Source organism: Planococcus citri, chromosome 3 (assembly GCF_950023065.1).
Source record: "Planococcus citri chromosome 3, ihPlaCitr1.1, whole genome shotgun sequence".
Taxonomy (NCBI): Eukaryota; Metazoa; Arthropoda; class Insecta; order Hemiptera; family Pseudococcidae; genus Planococcus; species Planococcus citri.
In genome coordinates this window covers 81412835-81428039 of record NC_088679.1, presented here as the reverse complement: position 1 = coordinate 81428039, position 15205 = coordinate 81412835, and the positions used below count along the sequence as shown (strand labels likewise).

General features: G+C 34.6%; 2 protein-coding genes and 1 long non-coding RNA gene across 8 annotated transcripts in view; 1 reads left to right on the top strand and 2 right to left on the bottom strand.

Annotated features, from left to right (window-relative positions):
* Window positions 1–3697: 3697 nt before the first annotated feature.
* On the bottom strand, window positions 3698–4776 carry LOC135841677 (uncharacterized). Its single transcript, XR_010557972.1, has 3 exons — window positions 4672–4776; window positions 4159–4240; window positions 3698–4077 (listed from the first exon to the last, which is right to left on the bottom strand). It is a non-coding gene; the product is annotated as an uncharacterized LOC135841677 (long non-coding RNA).
* Window positions 4777–6818: 2042 nt separating this feature from the next.
* On the top strand, window positions 6819–14483 carry LOC135839750 (dipeptidyl peptidase 9-like). Of its 4 annotated transcripts, none has more exons than XM_065355929.1 (15): window positions 6819–7479; window positions 7566–8057; window positions 8204–8339; window positions 8462–8602; window positions 8694–8799; window positions 8926–9102; window positions 9191–9362; window positions 9773–9929; window positions 10246–10457; window positions 10524–10659; window positions 13100–13296; window positions 13386–13505; window positions 13594–13889; window positions 14065–14176; window positions 14256–14483. In XM_065355929.1, the coding sequence occupies exons 1-15, from the start codon at window positions 7462–7464 to the stop codon at window positions 14346–14348; spliced, it is 2565 nt and encodes an 854-aa protein (XP_065212001.1). In that variant the 5' UTR covers window positions 6819–7461; the 3' UTR covers window positions 14349–14483. The 4 variants fall into 4 exon arrangements, with proteins under 4 accessions (XP_065212001.1, XP_065211999.1, XP_065212002.1 ...); XM_065355927.1 differs by having other exon boundaries at window positions 6820–7479; window positions 9773–9959; XM_065355930.1 differs by having other exon boundaries at window positions 6821–7479; window positions 13130–13296.
* The window catches only part of LOC135839749 (ATP-binding cassette sub-family C member 4-like), a 41230-nt gene continuing 40384 nt past the window's right edge, over window positions 14360–15205 (bottom strand). For all 3 annotated transcript variants that reach the window (XM_065355924.1, XM_065355923.1, XM_065355925.1), the window contains one exon: window positions 14360–15108. In XM_065355924.1, coding sequence (XP_065211996.1) covers window positions 15067–15108 — 42 coding nt within the window. In that variant the 3' untranslated portion in view covers window positions 14360–15066. The remainder of the gene's footprint in view (window positions 15109–15205) is intronic.

The following is a 15205-nucleotide window of genomic DNA, read 5'->3' as shown; positions in this document are numbered from 1 at the left end:
CCTATAGCAGGGACAAACAGAGAATTATTAGTAAGTATTCATGCATACATTTATTCAAATGAAAGTACATTGTTCACCTTGACCAGTAATATCTTGAGATTTTCAATAGTGCACAATATAATGGTTTGAATTTTCCAGGAGTCCTGATTAGTGATTCAGCTTGAGGACGTTAGTGGGTGGGAAACAGCTCCTAAAAAATAATACATTATTATGTTGAAATATTTTTCATTTCAATTATGAATTTGGGTAGCCTACTCGTAATGGATAGATATAAGTATTGCTAAATTTATCGTGTAGGTATTGATACTGAAATGTCTTCTTATCCCCAATCATGAGAAATAAAAAATAAAGGAAAAAAAACAAAATAATAATAAAATGTCAGGGAAGAAAGAAGATCGAAAATTAAATGAACGCACATTTTGAGCAAAACGTACTCATGCACATTAGGTAGTAGGTACATAAAATAATTACAAGTATTTCTACACTGCAATAAATCAAGACAAATCTGGAATTTTCTTTTCCTGGAGTTCTAAGAAATAATCTACAATAATGAAATTATGACTGGAATATACCTAATTTAAATAAAACTTACATCTATTTGTTTTTCTTTTTACCTTGATTTCGTAAGTTGTCAATACAATCTACGAAACATAGTCTGCGTAGCAAGAGACTCATTCTGATAATATGCAAACTATTTCAATAATATTCTGCAGAGTTCTGTTTTCTTTCCATTAAATACGACTCGTTCAGGCTGCTAGAAATCAAGCATCTGGGGCAGCGTGTGAATCAATTATCTGTCAATTAAACAAATAATAAGTTAATGTCTAATTGATGATGAAGTTCAATTCTACCAAAAAATATACTACGTACCTAAATGTAAAATATGCATAAGAAATTGGAAAGTAAAACCATATCGTCGATTTCCATACATTAAAATGCAGGTAAGGAAATATGTACAATTACAAAGTTACAATATTTTGTTCATCTTTGGATCAATGCAATAAAAAAGCTCACAAATCATGAAAAATGATTTAGTAAAAATAAAAGGTTATGTTCGTAAAATAGAATCAAAAAATCATGTAAGATAAGTTGCCTATCGGGTTTGCCGTAAATAAGAATCGTTTTGAAAAATAACCACTAAATTGATCATTCTTAAAACCGAAACGTCTTTTTTAGCTATCATGAAATACTTACAGAAGAAAAGAAAAGAGAAAGACTCGAAAAGAAAAAAAAGTGAAAGTAACGAAGAAGATCAAAAATTGAATAAATTAAATTATGATTGAAATACACTACATATGTACATATAATTTGAAATGTAATAATTTCATCTTTACTCATTCTGACCAAAAACAAACTACCTACGAGTATTTTAATAATAATTTATACCTGTTTAAAATGCCAGTTTGAGCGAAATGAAAAACAATACGAGTAAATTTGCAAATGTTTAGACCAGCGTTCTTTTTCATTTCGCAGCATTTTCTTTCCGAGTAGAGGAAGACACCACCAACCAAATACTACGACGCGTCACGTAAATTTCTCTGTCAACTGAAACGAATAATAAATAGATAAGTGACTAATAATAATGAAACTCCATTAAGAAGGGAAAAGTTTGAACCGAAACTCTCCGATTTGAATGAAACCAACCCAGATCGAAAGGTCACCTCCTAAAAACCCAGTTTCAAACGCCAAAATTCATATTTAAATTCATGGCAAATTTTTGAAAATTTTAAAAATCCTCAACGTTTTTATGAAATATAATTTTTTTTATCAAAATGAACCGATATGAAGAATGCCTTCAATTCAAGTCCACACACATCAACAACTTCTAGTTTTGGGCCATTCTAAAGCCTCCGGGAATTTCTCAATTTTTTCCAAACATTTCAAATTGCTCTGGAGAGGCCATAAATGAACTTAACACCTATAACTTTGGTCGGTGCTCACTGTACCACTTTGACCAATTTGTAAATGAGCAAATTATCCAAAAATTGTTCAGAAGTCCAACTCAAAAGTCAAAATCAATACCTATAATCCTACAATTGCAGCGAATACAAATTTCAATCTCAATTTCAATTTTCAAAAAGTTTAACAAATTCTTTTTCAAATCCAAAAAGTACAACACATGTTCAACAAATCTTACCAAAATTCAAAAATGTTGAAAAAAAATCCCAAAATTGTACTAAAAAGTCATCTAAAATTCGTTCATTGGTTCAAAATCAGATTATTGTCCAAAAATCGATCGCAGGTTTCCAGCATTTCAGGCGTTCCCAAAATAGATCGAAATTACGAAAAATTGTAAAATTGGATTATTGAGTACCAGCAGCGCAAAATTTTATTGAGCCCAAAATTTGGTAGGATAGAGGTCTTTCAGATACTAATTTGATGTAATTAATCTACTTAATACATCTAATCTACTAAATTATATGTATTAGCCAAACGAGCCATCGAGGCTGTGGTGCACAGGAACACAACCCCCAAGCAGCAATGATGACAACAAATCATACCCAGAATTCAACATGTCACCGCAAGCAAACGCAATAAAGCATTGCAGCAACGAGAGCCCACTCTGCCGTCCAACCATCAGGAAAATTTTAACCATCATCAGGAAAATTTTAACCCATCACAGGAAAATTTTAACCCTCAGGAAAATCTTTTCCCAACTGCGACAGGGAGCCTGGAGACCCGAAAGACCCTCGCCACCACAAATTTCCACCACGCCCACCAACAATGGCACATCTCCCTCCAAGTAATCTCGGCTGAAATCACCACCACTTGACTGAGCTGACCAAGACTGGGCTGACTTTATAGCGGGTGGGTGGACAAGTAAGTCGGCAACTGAGCGTATATACACAGAGAATCACCAGTCGATGGGGACTGAGCAACCGGACTGACTAACAGCAGAAACTTTGGATTTGTGAGACTTAAGACTCATGAAGGGGCTCTCAGAGGAGCTCGTTGCAGAAATGAAAATAAAAAACTAGCCAGACAAAAAACCACTATAAAGTCCTGATGAACATGTGTTCGAAGTGATTTTTTTAGCTTTAGTAGTTCGTGTTACTCTCAGAAAAAGTTTTGGAACGAGCTCCTCATTGTGAAACTCGTACTCGTGAGACTTGGACTCAATTTTAAGAGAACACCTTAGGAAGCTTACAGACCCGGGCAGACTGAGACAGGTTGTCTTTTTGACATTATGCCAGATTTTGTAAAACTTGAAAGAAAATCTATCAAGAGATTTTCTTGACTTTCCTGACATAATGCCAGATTCTAAGACAACTTGGAAAGAAGATCAATCAAAAACAATGTGAGGTTGACTTTCGAAAAATTTGGAAAGAACTAGTTGACTTATTGATAATGTGAAGAAGCAATTCAAGTCATCTTCCGAAAATCGCACCAATTTTTCGCTGGCTCACTTCATCAAAAAACTCCAAACTTCTACCAATTTTGAATGGAAATATTAAAAATTGCAAAATTCAATTCCCCTCTTGGAATTTTAAAATACTGTCGGGGTACTGAAATTGTCTTGAAAAGAATGGCCTCATAAAACTGATCTGCCATTTAGAAGATGGTGTGGGAGGGGGGGGGGTAGAAATCGATTCGTACCTATTGAACTTATAGTACATATATTAGTTTAAAAATATAAGGCACTTTTTCGTCAATGCCAATGTGCTCTGTAAAACGTATAGGTACATATATCTACAGTTCTAGAAAATTTTGCTTCATTTTTAAAAGGTGCCTTGATTTGGAAAACAATAAATTCAATTCTAAACTTTAAATCAGTAAAAAAAAATACGTTCGAAAAGTCGGCATATTCTGCAATTTTTGCTTACGAATTACAAAATGAAAGCACATACCTTCGCAAGTCCGAATATAAAAATTGAAAAAAATCACTTACCAATGAACGTTGAATTTTACTTAAAATAATTCTCGTAATTTTACCAATTATAAGCAGGTACTTCCAATAACTTTCTAATCACTCGTACTTCCAAATGTATGGAATCAGGAATTTGTATGTTCAAGTAGACAGTATCCGATTTCGAAATAATTCTTCATCATAAAGTTGGGACTCCGTACAATACAAACCTATAAAAGGGACAAAGGGAACATTTCATTAAGGTAGGTACCTATTTACAATACAACAGAGACTCGATTGAAAAAACTTACCAATTTATTCCACAGGTAGGAAATCCAAGTACATAGAATTTAGCATAATCTCTGTATTCGACGCGATGTAACGATGAGAAATCTGGAAAAAAAATGACAATCATTATGCAGTTTATATACGTAAACATGCGAGTAAAATATGAAAAAAAGCAAAAAAAAATTAATTAGAAATTTAGAATTCAAAAATTTGAAAAAAAAAAATCACAAGATTTGATTAGAATAATTTAATTTGTGGTGTTACAAGCACCGTCATCGAGAAAAACTGCTCAATTCAATTAACCAAAAAAAAAAAAAAAAAAAGGTTCTCTTTCCAACATTTGGTTTTAATAAAGACACACAGAGAAAAACGACTCAATCGACGAATTAAGAGGAATAGGTACGTTACGTATTTACTCTTCTTTGGTTGTTCGTAAGCTCGTCGTAAATTATTCGCGACATAAACATTTTTTCCGAACGATTACCTATCGGTCAAGATGTGAAATTAGAGCTCATTGTACTTCAGCGTATAATTACCGTTGATAAATTTCTAATCCGGCATTATCACGAAGCTTGATTGACATTTTACAGTGATCTCAGCGTCATTCAGGCAGCATCGATATCTGTCTATTCTTCTCATAAAGTCATCTGCAACAATTTGAATTACCATAAATATAAAATTCGTTGTTCGAAGGGAACTGCATAATAAAGTAATAATTTTTAAAGTATGTCCATACTACATAGGTAGGGGTAAATTACAACACATACAGAAAAAATTGAAATTGACCACGTAAGTAACAATAACTGATTACGTCCTATCTTTATAGTACCCTCCTTCATAGAATTCCGTTTCCACTCATTTCAACAAGAAATATCAACCGAAGAATTACAAAAATTACTCTAAATTCATCCAACATTGCTATTGTTGAGAAACAAAAACGTAAAAAATACTCAAATCCTCGTTGAATTTTAAAAAAGGTAATAAAATACAACAATTTCAACACAACAAGCACTTTGACGATAAAATATCTTGAAATTTGAACAAAATTCGCCTTGAATATTGAAATTCGCAGAAATATGTATCATCAAAAATGTTCTCAAAATTCAATTTAAAATTATGGCATTAAAAAAAATCGAATTTCGTATCATAAAAATTGATCAATCGACACGATCACCATTGAAAATTACAAACTAATAAAAATTCAAACTTGTTCAACGGCAACATTTTGAAAATTTGAATTGAAATTCCTTTTAAAAAGTTGAAAAATTATAAAAAATTCAGATTTCAAGTTCAGACAAACGAAAAGAACACAAATCGCATACATAAGTATGAATGTTGCAGAAAAATAAATAATTTATGGTAAATGAGAGGACAGATACAGAATCGTACCGCATCACTGAAGATGCATCCTGAAAAAATGAAATATATAGGTACGTTGAAATTACCTTACTGTAAAAATTGAAATTAGCGTGGATCAAATAAGTGTATGGCGGAGTAATAAACTCAATCCAATCCTATTTCATCGCGACCGAAACATACTGCATCACTTCTTTTTGTAACATAACACCGGAGATCTAACACAAAGTACAGACATGAAATCATATAAGGTACCGCATCACCGGAGATGTCATTTATAAAAATATGTTGAAATTATACCTTACCTACTATAAAATTGATATCGATCAAATAAACGTACGGCAAATGTAATATAATAAACGCATTCCAATCCAATCTCATCGCTACGGAAACATACTGCATCATCTTTGGATACATAGCACCGGAGATCTACCACAAACAAACTACAGATATGAAATTGTAGGATACAGCATCTGGCATCGTCATTCCGAATCCAAAAATTAAGTAGGACGTTGAAATTACCTTACTGTACGATCAGCGTCGATCAAATAAACATAGGTACGGCACAGTAATAAACGCATTCCAATCCAATTTCATTGCTACGGAAACATACTGCATCATCTTTGGAGTATAGATACATAGCTCCAGAAATCTAACCCAAATTACAGATACACTTAGACTCGTATGGTACCGCATCACCGGAGATGTCATCTAGAAAAATACGTTGGAATTAAATGTCGATAAAATAAACGTACCTACAACAAATGAGCTATAGAATATTCGAATTTCAACACGGTACCATTAAAACAATTGTAAAAAAGAATATTCAATACGCAGGGTTGTAGAATGATTACCGAACAGCTAATTACCTACTAGGTACATACCTTTTTTCAAGCTGCGACAATTACGTAGCAATTTTTCTGCTACTCATAACAGGAAACACATTCGGACCGTTGAAGGCATTAACTCACGCGAAATTATAATGAAAATTTCATTTAAAAAAACTGCAGGACATGAAAATTACGTAAAGAAGCAAGCAAATGAACGAAGTTATGCCGGCAGACATTCAAAAATGAACAAAATTTCAAATTCCTGCGAAATGCATAGAAGAAAAATGACTCATGTCGAAACGATGACCTCCTGAGTCATAAAGCCAAGATGGTGGCGATTCAGGCTCAAGTTTTCACTTTTCACCTGTAGGAGCGCTAGCAAAAGTGTATTTTGAAAAAGAATAGGTATCCAAAGTAGGTTATTCAGATTGTTATCGAACCGAAACCGAAACTATAACCGAAACATCAATTTTTATCATACTTTCGAAAGTTTTTGTTTTGATGGTACTTTTTCAAAAACTTTCTGTTTCTTTTGATTATTCATGTAAATTTTTCATTTATTCGGAATTCGGATGTTCAATGTGAGATAACTAATGATTAATTATGGCTCGTGTAGAGTAACTACGTTTTCTGAAATTCTCGTGAAAAGTAGACGGTAAAAGTTGAAAGATTCTTATCACTGTTGCTCTGTACACTGGTCGGGTCGCTGTTCGCTGATCAGCCTACTGAACAGAAACTTGAACGAAGAAGTGATTTTCTTTTCTTTCTACTTCCTGTGATATGATGAATAATCAATTATTATGAAAATAATTGTAACCTAGCAAATCAACGAAAGAAGAAACCTCAAACATCACACCAAAGTCTGTGCAGTCAAATCAAGATATCTTCTCACTGCTACATAATCCTGAATAGTTGATAAAGTTTTATACCTCAAGTTATTTCAATGCGAATATTCAAAATATTCGAAAACAATTCATGAAAAATTCATTTTCTGTTTATTACTTATGCTTTATAAGATCTCGCTTGTAATGGTTACTTGAACAGAAGTGTGTTATGGTGAACTCGATATTTTTGGCCATTTCGATGTATCCTGTTTGATATTTTTCGTAGTGAGGTTGTTTTCTGTATGAAACTTGAATAATGCTTCCGAACGATCAGGTAAAACATTACAGACTACTTTTTTTCGTATACCTACTTACGATGGTGATTTTGATTCGATATTAATTGGAATTTCATCCTTACAGCCTTGCAGCACTGTAACAGCATCCACTTCCGAAGAGGAGAAATGCGATACTCCGGAATATAATTCCAAATTATTAATTCAGAAGAAAGGCAAAAAAACATGGCGAGAGTTCAAAGAGATAGTTGACGAATTGAGAAAACAGCTATCATCGTTGTCGACTCTGGCTCCCACATCGATTTGTTTTCGAACGTATTCGGATGGCAGAACGCGAATATTTTTCTTAGGCTGTCCTGTCAACGGCTTGGAAACTACCTTACTGTATACCGATATCCCTAAGGATGAGAATACGCAGCCCGATGCTCAATTACATTGGTATCCGGTCATCGAAAGTATAGCTACAACGTCCAAGTTTTCCCACGAAGAACAACTTATGTTGGAGAGAAAAAGACTGGCTACATGGGGCATTACTTCTTTCGAATTACACGAGGAATCCGGCAGATTGGTTTTTCCAACCTCTAGTACGCTTTTCCATTGCACTGATAACGGCTTCTCCGTAAGTCGTCGTTTTGTTTATGCTTACATATTGATTACGTATTACTTTGATACGATTTTCAACACGTGAATTACCTTTCGATTATCTTCTCTGAACGATATTGCTGCCTGCGATAAAAAATTAATCGCTCGATCTTACGGTTACAGAAAGGTCCGCTGTTTCCGACTGAATTGCGTACGAATGCGAACGGAGCCAAGTTATCTGCGCAAATTTGTCCCTCCAATTCGGATCTTGTGGCGTATATTTGTAACTGCGATATATGGCTATCGCATACAGTGACAGGTACTACAATATTTTTATCAGCATTACTGTCTCATTATCGTGTTTCAAAATCCAGATTTTTCATCTCTGAGCTCCAAATTATCGAGAACAAATTGTAATAATTTTTTTCATGGTTTTTGCAGGCAGTACTCATAGATTAACTTATGCTCATAAAGGAGGCAAAAACGTAGCCGACGATCCACTCGTTGCCGGACTTCCATCTTATGTAATGCGGGAAGAATTTGATAGATATCAAGGCTATTGGTGGCAGCCACACTCCAATGGTTCGTACTAACGAATTGATTTTTTAAATTACCACGTAGAAATCCTTCTTTTTGGATTATAAACTTACGCTTGAATTAAATTTTTCCTCAGGAACTGTATATAGAATTTTGTACGAAGAAACAGACGAAAGTGAGGTGAAAATTTATAATTTTCCTTCGACCAATTCGAATGGAATGGGCGATATCGAACAGTACAGGTATACAAATGAGATAATTTTAATTTATAATTGATTTTGACATCGTACTTACCATTGAAGAGAACTGACGATGTGTTTTCAGTACGCCGTGGGTAAATAATTTTCGACGTTTTGGTAATTTTTCAGATTTCCCAGAGCCGGAACTGCCAACTCTAAATCTAATTTAAAACTTATAGAATTCTCATTGAACGAAAATCTACAAATCGTTCAAATAAAAAATTTAGAATTACAGTACCCTCTGTCGTACATGTTTCCTTGGATGGAGTACATGGTTAGAGCCGGGTGGGCACCTAACAAAGACGCGTAAGTGCATTTATTAAATTACGTTTGTTTTTTTTTGCCTGTGATGAATTTTTACCGAAATTTTGATTGTTGCTTTTGCATTTTCTAGAATTTGGGTTCAGTTATTGGATAGAAGACAGCAACGGCTCGAGTTGGTATTATTATCTGTCGAAAATTTCACCGAACCTCCGCCCAATATGTATTATATCGAAAGTCACCTTCCGCCTGCGTCTCCTCCAGCCCATATAATTTATTCGCAAACTTCGGATGTTTGGATTAACGTTCGTATTTTTCATTTCTTCGGACTCGATCCGTTTGGTGTTTGTCCGGCATATGACAATAGGAGTAATTGCACTCCCCCCCCCCGCCGATCCTCCGGGACACTTTTTTATTAAAGGGGACATCCTAAGGAACATTTTAAAGCAAACTTGCCCCCAAAAAAGTTGGCCTTACTCACAAAATGGCCGCTATTTTGTAAGTAAGGCTAACTTTTTTTGGGGCAAGTTTGCTTTAAAATGTTCCTTAGTATGTTCCCTTTAAGAAAAAAGTTGTCCCGGAGGATCGGTGGGGCGGGGGGGCGGTTGCAACTACTCCTATTGTCATATGCCGGACTATGTCCATTTTTTTTTTTTTTTTTTGACTTTTGCTAAAATATTTGAGAGAAACGACTAAACTGCGAATTCTACCTCAGGTTCACGATATGCTGTACATGTTCCCAATCACAAACACCGGAGAAGTTACCATTATTTGGGCTAGTGAAGAAACTGGCTACCGACATTTGTATTTGATTACTAGTTTACTGCCTAGACCCGGAGTAACCAATGGTTTTTCAAATCCGTTTGACTCTGGTGATAATAATTCATACGATTCGAATGATAGTTAGTACATATATCTTGAATTACGATTTCTTTGTAGACCCTTGTAGGATGTAATGGTTGCCATATTAATTGGCTTCATTTCATTTCTAATAATTCGAACATCAATTTTGAAATTAGAAATTTTCGTTGTCGATTTCATTCGGTTATTTTCAATGATAGGGAAGAATTTCCTCTTTATTACATCTTAAGATGCAGTCGTTTTTCGAAATTTTATCCATGCGAGGGTCTACAAAGTCGTAAATTTTATGAAAATATTTCCTACTTAACATTATTATTTTGCTATTAGGTTTGGTTGTTACTCATGTCGCATTGACAAGCGGTGAATGGGAAGTCCTTAGGAGACCATTATGGGTAGATATTGATAGGCAATTACTGTATTTTATGGCTTTAAGAGAATCTCCTTTGGAGAAACATTTATACGTCGTTTCATTGAGAAGGCCCGGAGAAATTAAATTACTAACGAGACCCGGATTTTCTTATGTCGTCGAGTTCAATAAGGTGAGTCGAACGCTCCATTGCAAATACACACGAACTCGTCTTTACAACTAGCATGGTTTTTTTCAGGATTGCACCATGTGTGTAGCCATTTATAGCAATATCAGACAGTTACCAGCTTGTCAAGTGTTCCGGATAACTCACACAGATCACACCGTGCAAGGTGTTCATCTGATATCAGTTGGATATCTACTGGAGCCGATAGGTAAACATATTTAGCGTATTGTTTTCAATAATTTTCAAGCCTGGTGTCGCGTTGTCAGGCTTTACTCGCAAGGACATACGTTTGTTTATAGGAAAACCCCATTGACAGTCATGTTTCAGTGTAATATAAATTCAGCTGACATATTTGACATATGCGCGTGATGAATTCGGTAAATAAAGATTGGATGCTCGTATATCGTTATCGTTGAGAATACACACGTATGACTCGATAGAAAAACATTTTTGAATGATCGAATCCCTGCTGCGTTTAATTTTTCTAGTACTCAGAAAATCGTAAAAGAAATGAATAGGCCTACTGACAAGGGGAACCTCTTGAGGTGTCACACTCCGATTTGAACGGGACCGCGATTTTTGGAAAGAGCATAGTCTAAACCCCCCAAAACCATATTTTCAGCTGCCCAAGTTCATTTTTCGATTTTTGGCGAATTTTTGAAAATTCAAAATCGTCTGTTTTTGGCGATTTATTCTTTATTTTAAAAGTACGTACTTGACCCATAAACATGGTCAAAATAAGTCCCAAAACTAATATTAATTACCCAAATCCAAATTTCACCATTTCCAGCAATTCTGGATCCTCCAGCGCGATTTTTCAATTTCTCCAGAATTTTGAATTTGCTCCAGAAGGTGTGACTATGAAGTTGGGCAGCTAAAAATCGAGATGTGTATTATACTCGACCTGTTTAACGAGTTTATCTACATTTGACCCGATTTTGGGAGTGACACCTCAAGAGTGGTTTTTTGACCAGCTTTCTTCAAAAATAAAAAATCAAAAAAATCAAAAGTTTCCCGTTTGTGAGGAAATTTTTGAAATTTGCGTGAATACCTGTATTTTGTCTGTAACTAACCCCCCAAAATCAAAATTTTACAATTTCCAGCAATTCTGGAGCCTCCAGCGCGATTTTTAAATTTCACTTCACCAGAATTTTGAATTTGCTCCAGAAGGCGTGAATATGAAATTGGGCAGCTAAAAATCGAGTTGTGTATTACACTCGACCTACTTAACGAGTTTATCTACATTTGAGCCGATTTCGGGAGTGACACCTAAAAAGTGGCTTTTTGACCAGCTTTTTTCAAAATTAAAAAATCCAAAAAATCAAAAGTTTCCCGTTAGTGTGGAAATTTTCGAAATTCACGCGAATCGCTGTATTTTGTCCAAAAGTAACCCCCCAAATCCGAACTTCACCATTTCCAGCCATTCTGGAGCCTCCAGCGGGATTTTTCAATTTCTCCAGAATTTTGAATTTGCTCCAGAAGACATAAATATGCAGTTGTGCAGCTAAAAATCGAGTTGTGTATTATACTCGACCTGTTTAACGAGTTTATCCGCATTTGAGCTGATTTTGAGAGTGACACCTCAAAAGTGGGTTTTTGACCAGCTTTTTTCAAAATTAAAAAATCCAAAAAGTCAAAAGATAACCGTTTGTGAGGAAATTTTTGATATTTGCGTGAATACCTGTATTTTGTCTGTAACTAACCGCCCAAAATCAAAATTTTACAATTTCCAGCCGTTCTGGAGCCTCCAGCGCGATTTTTCAATTTCTCCAGAATTTTGAATTTGCTCCAGAAGGCGTAAATATGCAGTTGGGCAGCTAATAATCGAGTTATGTATTACACTCGACCTGTTTAACGAGTTTATTCACATTTGAGCCGATTTTGAGAGTGACACCTCAAGAGTGGTTTTTTGAGGTGTCACTCTCGCTCCAAAACGGCTGGAAATGGTAGCATTTGCGCTCCGGGGGTTACTCTTGAAGAAATACAGTGATTCGCGCAAATTTCAAAAATTTCCTCACAAAATGTTATCCTTTGATTTTGTGGATTTTTTAATTTTGAAAAAAGCTGGTCAAAAAACCTTTCTTGAGGTGTCACTTTAAAAAACGGCTCAAATGTGGATAAACTCGTTAAACAGGTCGAGTGTAATACATAACTCGATTATTAGCTGCACAACTGCATAGTCACGCCTTCTGGAGCGAATTCAAAATTCTGGAGAAATTGAAAAATCGCCCTGGAGGCTCCAGAATCGCTGGAAATGATGAAATTTGGATTTTGGGTAATTAATATTAGTTTTGGGACTTATTTTGACCATTTTTATTGGTCAAGTACGTACTTTTTAAAAAAAAGCATAAATCGCCAAAAACTGTCAATTTTGAATTTTCAAAAATTCGCCAAATATCGAAAAATGAACTTTGGCAGCTGAAAATTTGGTTTTGGGTGTCTATGTCTTAGACTATGCTCTTTCCAAAAATCGCAGTCCCGTTCAAATCGGAGTGTGACACCTCAAGAGGATCCCTTTGTGAGAGCATTTTCTCTCTTTATTAAAAAAGTGTTTACAAGAAATGTGTAACTTATTGCTGCGGATTTTGAAACCCGAGTATGCTAAATAGATGCCTCCTAAAAGCCATTTCTTTTTTTTTATTTTTTAGAAATTTTATATCGGAATTTAAAAATTTCAGAGAGCGATTTACTTCCTCCTGAACTATACAGACATCAAATTCGTTCTGGTGAAACTTTATACGCCATGGTGTTCCGTCCTCATTGTTACCAACCAGGTAAAAAATATCCGACCGTGTTGAGTATTTACGGAGGCCCTGAAGTTCAATTAGTATCAAATACCTTCAAGGTACGTATAAGAAATTCGATGAATCGATTCGATTTTGAAATCATTTTATTCAACCTCATAAGTTACAAGATTTTTTCTTTTTCTTTCAGGGCATGAGGCACCTAAGAATGCACATGTTGGCGTCTCAAGGCTATTGTGTGATACAGATCGATTCTAGGGGATCACAGCATCGTGGCCTTCGATTTGAAAGCCACCTAAGAGGGAAAATGGTAGGTTTTTGGGCAAAAATACCTCACAATACTGCGTATATCTTTAGGATAATATAATTTTATGTTACGTTATGCTTGATTTTTTTAGGGTACGATTGAGCTGTCGGATCAAGTAGAAGTTCTCGAGTGGTTAGCTGAGACGTTGAATTATATCGATATGAGTCGTATTGCAGTAAATGGTTGGTCGTATGGCGGATACTTGAGTATTATGGCGTTGGCTAAATATCCGCATATTTTCAAATTAGCCATTGCCGGTGCTCCGGTGACATCTTGGTCATTGTACGATACCGGATACACCGAACGATATATGGATTTGCCTCAACACAATCAACTTGGTTATAAAACTGGATCCGTTTTAAGTTACGTTAGTCAGCTACCTGAAGAGTAAGTATGTAGTATAGTACATCATTATTCATTCGGGTTGTTCTACGAGTAGTATTTCCAATTAGAAACATTGTGGATCTTAGATTAGATTTGCAAATTTCGCTCTATAATGTTCATATATCAACATTGTGTACATTTTTAACAATTGTTTCATTTAATTCCTTTTTTGTCGTAGGGAAAATAGACTACTTATTGTGCACGGGCTTATAGACGAAAACGTACACTTTCATCATACGAGTCAATTGATTAACGCTTTAGTGAGACAATGTAAACCATATCAACTGCAAGTAAGTGAACAGACAGGCACAGGATTCCAATAAACTATCGACTAGATATCTAAATTAATATAACGCTCGTAACTTGCAGATTTATCCGAATGAAAGACATAGTTTGAGGAGCATAGATGCCAGTAAACATTACGAAACTACTTTGTTATCATTTTTGCAGAATCATTTATAACAAATTAGCTTATAAATGGTGTGTTAACACTTGTTTATTTATCTTTTTTCATGTCGTACCATTATATAAATTGTTAATATGTATAGGCTGTGGGTAAAATTGTTCAGATTAAACGAATAGTTTATTGTTATTGTTTGCAAAGTATTTTTTTTTTATTTCAATGTAATTATTTGTAAAATAGAGAATCCGTCCATAGATCGAATATATTTTGTGCCTGCTTTTGTAAACTGGCGAATAGTTTTTATTGCATTTGTTTTGTGCTAGATTTATTGGACCGTTTGATCGCTATTAATATACCTACTTAGATGAAGATATCGATTTTTTGCTACAGGAAAGTTAATTTAAATCGAGCAATTGAAAAAAATTTCAAAATTGATTCGTTTTTCTAGATACTTGAAAGATTATAATTATTATTTTACATTATACCAATTCTTTTTTATTGATTTGATTTTTGACAGAGAAAAAAAATTTCTAAGTTTAATTTCATAAGCTTAGGACCGTTATTTTCAAAGCGAGCTTGTTTATTTTTCAACATTCTTATATCTTCATTGGTATTTTTATAAAAAATACATGAGTAATACAAAATCAACCTGAGTGCTAAAACAAACACACTCACTCACATTAACTATCGTCTATCGTTGGTTTAGTTTTCAACTACATGCACAGGTTGGTACCTTTACCAACAACCTCCTTAATGAGAAAATTCGAGAGCAATTTTTCAAATCCTACTCTTTCTCTGGTCTTTATGGAAGAGGTAATTCTGAAAAAAGTAGAATTACATATTTAAATAGACAAATAGACAAATAGAGTAATTTGGCAGGAACTGAAATTGGAATATTAGAAGTCACTTTTACATA